This window comes from Myxocyprinus asiaticus, chromosome 4 (genome assembly GCF_019703515.2).
Source record: "Myxocyprinus asiaticus isolate MX2 ecotype Aquarium Trade chromosome 4, UBuf_Myxa_2, whole genome shotgun sequence".
NCBI lineage: Eukaryota > Metazoa > Chordata > Actinopteri > Cypriniformes > Catostomidae > Myxocyprinus > Myxocyprinus asiaticus.
Genome location: NC_059347.1, coordinates 60813516 through 60822724, shown reverse-complemented (window position 1 = coordinate 60822724; position 9209 = coordinate 60813516). Strand labels below are relative to the sequence as shown.

At 36.3% G+C, this 9209-nt stretch overlaps 1 protein-coding gene across 2 annotated transcripts; it reads left to right on the top strand.

The window, feature by feature from the left end:
* The first annotated feature begins 2979 nt into the window (after positions 1–2979).
* Positions 2980–5544, top strand: LOC127440045 (surfeit locus protein 2-like). Of its 2 annotated transcripts, none has more exons than XM_051696425.1 (6): positions 2980–3265; positions 3407–3558; positions 4323–4426; positions 4735–4929; positions 5026–5159; positions 5427–5544. In XM_051696425.1, the coding sequence occupies exons 1-6, from the start codon at positions 3191–3193 to the stop codon at positions 5511–5513; spliced, it is 747 nt and encodes a 248-aa protein (XP_051552385.1). In that variant the 5' UTR covers positions 2980–3190; the 3' UTR covers positions 5514–5544. The 2 variants fall into 2 exon arrangements, with proteins under 2 accessions (XP_051552385.1, XP_051552384.1); XM_051696424.1 differs by having other exon boundaries at positions 2980–3307.
* Positions 5545–9209: the final 3665 nt, after the last annotated feature.

Below are 9209 nucleotides of genomic sequence, written 5' to 3'. Positions count from 1 at the left end.
CTGATAGGAGGTGTCCTGAATTGGGGGTGTACCTGTGGATGTATTTTATGGCCTACCTTCAAACTCAGTGCCTCTTTGCTTGACATCATGGGAAAATCAATAGAAATAAGCCAAGACCTCAGACCTCAGTCTGGTTCATCCTTGGAAGCAATTTTCAAACGCCTGAAGGTACCACGTTCATCTGTACAAACAGTAGTACGCAAGTATAAACACCATGGGACCACACAGCCATCATACCGCTCAGGAAGGAGATGAACGTAGTTTGGTGCGAAAAGTGCAAATCAATCCCAGAACAACAGCAAAGGACCTTGTGAAGATGCTGGAGGAAACAGGTAGACAAGTATCTATATCCACAGTAAAACGAGTCCTATATCGACATAACCTGAAAGCTGCTCAGCAAGGAAGAAGCCACTGCTCCAAAACCACCATAAAAAACACAGACTACAGTTTGCAAGTGCACATGGGGACAAAGATCTTACTTTTTGGAGAAATGTCCTCTGGTCTGATGAAACAAAAATTGAACTGTTTGGCCATAATGACCATCGTTATGTTTGGAGGAAAAAGGATGAGGCTTGAAAGCTGAAGAACACCATCCTAACCGTGAAGCATGGGGGTGGCAGCATCATGTTGTGGGGGTGCTTTGCTGCAGGAGGGACTGCTGCACTTCACTAAATAGATGGCATCATGAGGAAGGAAAATGATGTGGATATATTGAAGCGACATCTCAAAACATCAGCCAGGAAGTTAAAGCTCGGTCACAAATGGGTCTTCCAAATGGACAATGACCCCAAGCATACCTCCAATTTGTTGCAAAATGGCTTAAGGACAACAAAGTCAAGGTATTGGAGTGGCCATCACAAAGCCCTGACCTCAATCTGATAGAACATTTGTGGGCAGAACTGAAAAAGCTTGTGTGAGCAAGGAGGCCTACAAACCTGACTCAGTTACACCAGTTCTGTCTGGAGGAATGGGACAAAATTCCAGCAACTTATCGTGAGAAGCTTGTGGAAAGATACCCAAAACGTTTGACCCAAGTTAAACAATTTAAAGGCAATGCTACCAAATACTAACAAAGTGTATGTAAACTTCTGACTTCAACTGTATATGTACACGCATATGAGATACTGATAATTCAACATTGTCACGCAGAAAATCAACTTGTCATTTGTATGAATATTGTACTAATATTCTTGTAATTAACAAAGAAATATAGATCCTGTAACTTATATAGATATGAAAAAGTCTGAATTAAATAGTATGAATTAAAGGGTTATTAAAAATGCAGAAGAGCAAATGGTCTCAGACATTTGAACTTCACTGTATGTCTGTGTGTTTATAGTAAAATCTCTCAAAACCTGTCATAAACATGGCCAGATCATATTTCAAAATCCAAAATTATATTTCAGATTCAAAACTACACTGTAAAATTATGGTAACACTTTTCAATATGGTTATATCTGTTCACATTAGTAAATATATTAGGTATCATGAATTAAAAATAAACACTATTTTTTTAAATAAAATAATTTTAATTATTTTATTATTATTATTTGTTAAAAAAATTCTAAAGTAGTTCATGTTAGTTCGTAATGCATTAACTAATGTTAACGTACACTACATCAAATTTCAAAAATGGAAGTATACGTTGAACTTAACATTAAACAAGATTAATAAACGCTGCAAAACTATTCATGTTAACTACTGTAGGTAGCAAATGCTATTTAATTGTCAAGTGTAACCAATATTATTTCTAAAATAATTATAGTCATTTGAAAGCCTTTTTTGACCATTAGGAATCTTTGAATTGTGCCATTATTTTCATGACAATTTAACACATTGTACCCCAAATTCTCATTATTATCATGATATAAAATGTCATTACTTTAATGAGATAAAACAACGATATGTCATTTAACCCTTGTGCGTCAATAAAAAAAAGTTACTCAGAGGTCCTTAGAGGACAAAAATGTCCGTGTCAAAAAACTGCCATAAAAATATTATATATTAATATTATTTTCCACTTTCAATGAGTTAATTTTAATCAACATCAGTCCTGATCATAACTACCAAATATTCATTCATTTTCAGGATTTTAACCCTTTAAATGCCAGTTTGTTTATATAATGCCACTGTTGTTTTTACACACACACACAAATTTCTCAATACACACATACAAAACACACACATACAATTTTAGCTGCATCATTTATTCAATTGGCCTGCAGTGCTCTATCATACAGCAAACAGTAAATAGGGGAAAAGCATGTATTTGCTCCATAGGCTAAACATGAGAAAAATGGCGCCATCTGGTGGAAAATATTAAACGTAAATTTTGAAGCCAGGGCTCCGGAATGAAAGCATAATATCATAGAATTCATGATTTTATGCTTTAATGGCACTGGGATCAAATATTGCAGTTTTAATGGGTTTCAATGGGGACATTTTTGTCCTGAAGGTCCTGAGTGTTACTATTTTATATACACAAGTGTATTATAGATGTATTATAGGAACTGAGGTTGAATTGTTAAAATTCCCCCCAAAATACACACCTTTAGCTAAATTTATGCCGTTGGCATTAACACAGCCAAAATTATCGAAAAAAAAAATTAAAAAAAAATGAAAAAGACAAAAATGTCCCGAAGATCGCACAAGGGTTAATTTATAGAGTTGACTTCTTATGCATCATAAAAGTCAAAAATAAATAAAATCTTGCAACAAATGTGCCACAGAGGAAAATTCTATTGGATCAGCTCGAAATATTTTAATGTGTGTGTGTATATATATATATATATATATATATATATATATATATATATATATATATATATATATATTATTATTTTTTTTACTAATATTTAGTTTTCCAAATACGATGGGAACTATGAGTCTATGATTTACACAAAATCTGTCCTAATATTCGACCTTTGAAAGGTTTTGAGACAGCCTTTGAAAGACCGCGGTCCTGACGTCAGAGTCAGCGTCGCGCATTTATGACGTCAAATTATAGTTTTTCGAGTAGCACACGCATGAGCCCAAAACAACAGCGTTTATGTTGTTTTTCCTTTTAATTTGATGTTTAGTGTGCGTTTTTCAGCGGTGTTGTAATAACATTTCGCGGTTAAGTACGACATAGGTTTTCCTCGCTTATATTTGGTTTGTTGACGTTTTAATTCTGCTATTTTTTGTTGTAATGGAGGATTTATCAGAGGATTTGAGAACGTTTCTACAGAATCATCCATTCTTTGAGCTCACAGACTCTAAGAAGGTAAAACATACAGATTCATGTGATCAATGTGAAGATTTAAAAGTGAGTAGGACATAAGTTAATAGTAACATAGATGGTCAGACCATTTAAATCTAGTCTCTTTTCTATTATATTTCTGTATTTATGTTTCTATGTTCTCAGGTGAAGTGCACATTGAACGGTCATGAGTTTCCGTGTAGTCTAGCTGAACTGCAGCATTTCACATCAGGAAAGAAATACAAGAAACTGTCAGAAGAGGCAGAATTTGATTACAGTCAGTATGAGCCTCATATAGTGCCCAGCACTAAACAACTGTGAGTACACATTATTACTAACCATTACATTTTAGTGTGCTTGTATTTAAACAGCACAACCCCTTTACGCTCAGCACTTGAAAAATGTAGTTCACCAAAAATGAAAATTCTCATCATTTACTCACCCTCATGCATCCCAGATGTGTATGACTTTCTTTCTTCTGCAGAACACAAATGAAGATTTTTAGAAGAATATTTCAGCTCTGTAGGTCCATACAATGCAAGTGAATGGTGACCAAAACTTTGAAGCTTCAAAAAGCGCATAAAGTCAGCATAAAAGTAATCAATACAACTCCAGTGGTTTAATCCATGTCTTCTGAGGCGATATGATAGATGTGGGTGAGAAACAGATGAATATTTAAGTCATTTTTTATTAGAAATTCTCCTCCCTGCCCAGTAGGTGGTGATATGCATGAATAATGCATAAGAAGCATAAGAAACATGAATGTGAAAGTGGATATTTATAGTAAAAAATTACTTGAATATTAATCTGTTTCTCATCCACATCTATCATATTACTTAAGAAGACATGGATTAAACCACTGGAGTCATTTTGATTACTTTTATGCTGCCTTTATATGCTTTTTAGAGCTTTAAAATTCTTGTCACCATTCACTTGCATTGTATGAACCTACAGAGCTGAAATATTCATCTAAAAATCTTCATTTGTGTTCTGCAGAAGAAAGTCATACACGTACACGGTAAATGATGAACTATCCCTTTAAGAATGGCATGCTAACATGTTCATTCTGCTTCTCCCTTAGTAATCATCTCTTCTGCAAGCTCACTTTACGTCACATCAGTCGCATACCGCAACACATTCTACGCCACGTCAACGGCAAACGATACAAGAAAGCTCACGAGAAGTGTAAGTTTAGAAAGACCCCAAAAGTTAACCTTACAATGCTATTTAAAGCTGCTGTGTGTATCGTCACCAAACGGATTTGCAAAAATAACGAGGTTTCCCAAACACTTTCCCCATCTTCCATTGCTCGGTGAACAGAGTCTCGACAGATTGCAATTCAGTTTGGTGGTGCAGAAAGCACACGCTTCACTTGTAACCATATTAATGGCTTGTGTGACTTAGTTTGGAAATCTGAGTTAAATATTACTATAAATAAGTGATGCCTTGCACAATGTACACGTCCAATCATACAGTCTAATTGTTGTTGTCAGATGAGGAGTGTGTTCGTCAAGGTGTGGAGTTTGTTCCTGCCAGACTCAAACAGAAAAAGAGACCCAAAGAGCGTGATGATGTCACAGGAAGTGACAGACGACACAAGAAGAAGGAGGACAGTGGAATCTGGGCTCCTAGCTCGAGTGACGTCGAAAATGGCGACTCGGAGGACAGCATGTCTGACCTTTACCCCAGTTAGTGACGCTCTGTTTCTATTGGCTGCCGACACAGAGTAATGCTCTTGTAGGATTTAGTATCATGCTAAAATCGTGTCGTCTCATTATCTGCAGCGTCGATGTTCACTTCAAAGAAAGCAGAGGATGATGAGGGTATGAGAAATGGAGAGGAAGAGGATTTTGAGACTGATAATGATGACGACGTGTCTGAAATGGAGGTAGAAAACCAGACACCGAAACGCAAAAAGGTCAGTTACTGTTCTGATGCCGTGAGATGATTTCAGAAATCCATAAAGCCTTATATAATCTTTAGCTTTGAATTTGAATTTAGCAGTCATTTAGTTCACTTACATTTATTTTGACTACCCGTGATTTGCTACTTGTGGTATGACCAAAATCTTATATTATTTAAATGGCAAACTGTATGGTAATGATCAAACATATAATTTTTACTCAAGAATATAATTTTGAATTGAATGTGCAGTTGAAGCAATAATATTGTAATTTTTTTTCAGGTACAGTCCAGTGGATTTACTAAAAAATTTAAGAAGAACAAAAAGAAGAAAGGTTTTAGACATGTTGCCAAAGTAAATGGAAAATAAAGTGAATAATAAAGTATGTGACTCATTAAAATGGCTTTTTTTTTTTTTTTTTCTCTGTCTCATTGATACTGGAAGTGAATAGATCTAATTTAAAAAAAATATTTTTTAGGGGGCCAATCACCGAAGGTGCTGGAACCCTATTGTATTTGTACTGATTTTCCGTATTATTTTTATGCCCTAAAAGTATTTGGGCAGCAAAAACCGTAAGTCCTAGAGAACCCAAACTTGGCAGGATGGTTCCAAATGCGCACCGCTACTCTGGCATAAGCTCACACCTTCAATCAACCCTAGGTGGCGCTGTAAGAAGCACTTTTACGTTTTTGCTCATATCTTCGCAACTGTAAGGGCTAGAATAAAAATTCATTTTTTGCCTGATTCCTTGAGTCAAGCCCTACGAAACTTATATTTAATTTCCGCCCTGAAAAATGTTCTGCTATTTAAAAAAAAAAAAAATGTATCTCCTTTTCTCCCAATTTGGAATGCCCAATTCCCACTACTTCGTAGGTCCTCGTGGTGGCGCGGTTACTCACCTCAATCCGGGTGGCGGAGTACAAGTCTCAGTTGCCTCCGCTTCTGAGACCGTTAATCCGTGCATCTTATCACGTGACTCGTTGTGCATGACACCGCGGAGACTCACAGCATGTGGAGGCTCATGCTACTCTCCGCGATCCACGCACAACTTACCACACACCCCATTGAGAGCGAGAACCACTAATCACGACCATGAGGAGGTTACCCCATGTGACTCTACCCTCCCTAGCAACCGGGCCAATTTGGTTGCTTAGGAGACCTGGCTGGAGTCACTCAGCACGCCCTGGATTCAAACTCGCGACTCCAGGTGTGATAGTCAGCGTCAATACTCGCTGATATACCCAGGCCCCAATATTCTGCTATTTTTTATTTTCTGTAAAACCGACTTTTTCGAACTCCTCCTAGGCCAATTTGCACGAAAATTTGTATACATCATCTATAGACCCTCCTATCAAAAATGTATCAAAAGAATTTTGATACGTCAAATCGTTCCGAAGATAATAGCGATAAAATTCCTTCGTTTGATGGACTTTGATTAACTGATCAATATCTACTCAAAGCAAATTCCAAATGTAACGAAACCCGGTACACATAGTCAACAGGCCATGTTGACGATGCACGCAGATTTTCGTTCAATTCTGCCCATAGGGGGCGCTACAACTAAAACAAAATGTTATGAATCCGTAGCCGTTTGACCGACAAAGTACAAATTAAATATGCACCTTCTTTGGCTCAAGTGCTAACATATTCGTAACATATCAATGCGAAAAATAAAAACAAACCGCCAGCTGCCAATCAAACTTCAGCACCTAATAACTTAAATTGTGAATGGCAGATGGTCATGAAACTTATTATACACAAGAAGGGTCTCTACACAACATTGTATCTAAAATTGTTTGAGAATTGTCCACACGGTGGCGCTATAATAAGCTAATTTGTGCTTTTGCTTATAACTCCGGAACCGTATAGGCTAGAATAATTTTTCTTAGCTTCTTCAAATCCTTCAGTGCCCCCAAATCATATGGTCACATGGATTTCAATTTCCACATGAAACTTTTCAACCACTTTGATTCTTTTGAAAAACCTACTTTTTCGAACCCGTCCTAGGCCGTTTCCTGGATTTGCACGAAATTTAGTATACATCATCTACCGACCCTCCTGACAAAAAGTTATCAAAAGAATTTTGATTCGTTAAGTCGTTCGGAAGATATAAGCTAATATGTTTCGGGGTGTGGCCTGTAATTACTAATTGGCCTGTAGCTTGTGAGCGAAAAATTTTAAAAACATGGACAAGAGAACATACTCTTGGCGCTATAACTTAAAGAAATAACATTTTTGCTACTGTGATTAAGGCGGTTTGGGTTAAGGGGTTGAGTTAGGGTCATTTTTGCTTGGCCCCCAACAATTGCTGCTTGTGGCTATATTGTTAAGTCTATTTCTGTTACTTTTTCAGAAGTTCATTTAGAAAGTTCCTTTTTCTTTGTGCATCTTATTACATATGTCATTTTTGTAAACAGCTGGTAAATTTTAAAAGCATTTAAGTAAAATTAACACATACATTTTTGTATATTATGAGTTTACTTCATCAAAAACAACATTTGGCTCGTAGTTATGGGACTAATGGATTGATTCTGAGCCACTGATCATAGGTCATTAAAAAATGAAATAATATAGGTAATATAGCAGATATGTTTGAAAACAAAGGGTGCATAGTCTCTATTTTCTCTGTAGTGCACTGGATTAGAGATAATTTAATATATATATATATATATATATATATATGCATCCATGTATGCATAATTATAAAAGAATGATCAAAATGCTGTTTAAAATAGTTTTAGATGGAGTTTAGCATGCCACACCACAACAGGCATAGTCAACTACCCATTTACAAAACAAAAAAAAAAGCACAGTGAAACACTTACAATGGAAGTCAATGGGGTCAGTCTGTAAACATTAAAATACTCACTGTTTCAAAAGTATAGACACAAGACATAAACAATATGTGTGAACATGATTTTACTGTGAGAAAATCACTTACCACATCTGTGGACAAATATAGCCAATTTTACAACTTCGTTGCCATGACGACGTAACCTAATTGCGACCGTAAAAATGACTGTTTAAACAACTTTACAGCTCAAATAATACAGAATTAATGTTTGCTTGTTGTAATCGTGAAGGTCATAATATGGCAAGCTGATTTAGCTTCTAATGCACCCAGCGTTACTTCTTGTAACTGTGTTTGCACTAGTAATATTTCAATTAGAGAGCTCTACAATATATGTTATTAATTCTACTAGAAATAATTCCAGTTATAGAGCTTTCTATTTGCATTTTGTACTGGCAAAAAATCTTGTTAAAGGGATAGTTCACCCAAAAATGAAAATTCTCTCATCATTTACTCACCCTCATGCCATCCCAGATGTGTGACTTTCTTTCTTTAGCAGAACACAAATGAAGATTTTTAGAAGAATATTTCAGCTCTGTAGGTCCATACAATGCAAGTGAATAGTGACCAGAACTTTGAAGCTCCAAAAAGCACATAAAGGCAGCATAAAAGCAATCCATACGACTCCAGTGGTTTAATCCATGTCTTCAGAAGTGATATGATAGGTGTGGGTGAGAAACAGATCAACAAGTCCTTTTTTACTATAAATTATCCTAACTGCCCAGTAGGTGGCGATATGTGCGAAGAATGTAAAAGCGCTCTGCAATTCGATTCTTACTAGTAAAAAATAAATTACAGAATGCTCTTATTAAATTTTTACTAGCAAAAACTAATATTCGTTAGATGCGAAACAGAATCGATTACACCCATTTCCCTTTCCAAATCCCATCTGAGGTAGGCTACGTTTCATTTACATTTCATACATTTCACTCAGTGCTCTGTAGCGCCGGCCAGAGGGCAACAAATCAGCAATACAATTTGACAATACTGGAATCATATATGGTGCTTCTTTATCTCACATTACGCAAAAAAATTCAATTTTCCCGGCTTGTTTAGCTAATGCGCATGCGTGTTGTCGAGTTGATTGACAGGCGATGTCTGTATCTAAAAGGTCATTGGCTCCTTTACCTGTAAGGCGGGACTTCCTATCAACATCCGTTGACCGTTGTACGTTCCAGTTTCTCCCATTAATTTTAACAGAAGTGGCCCGTCTC

Coding starts and splice junctions, on each gene's coding strand:
- LOC127440045 (XM_051696424.1), top strand. CDS start 3,191: ATGGAGGATTTATCAGAGGATTTGAGAACGTTTCTACAGAATCATCCA. Junction 3,559..4,322: donor GTGCCCAGCACTAAACAACT/GTGAGTACACAT, acceptor CTTCTCCCTTAG/TAATCATCTCTTCTGCAAGC. Junction 5,160..5,426: donor AGACACCGAAACGCAAAAAG/GTCAGTTACTGT, acceptor ATTTTTTTTCAG/GTACAGTCCAGTGGATTTAC.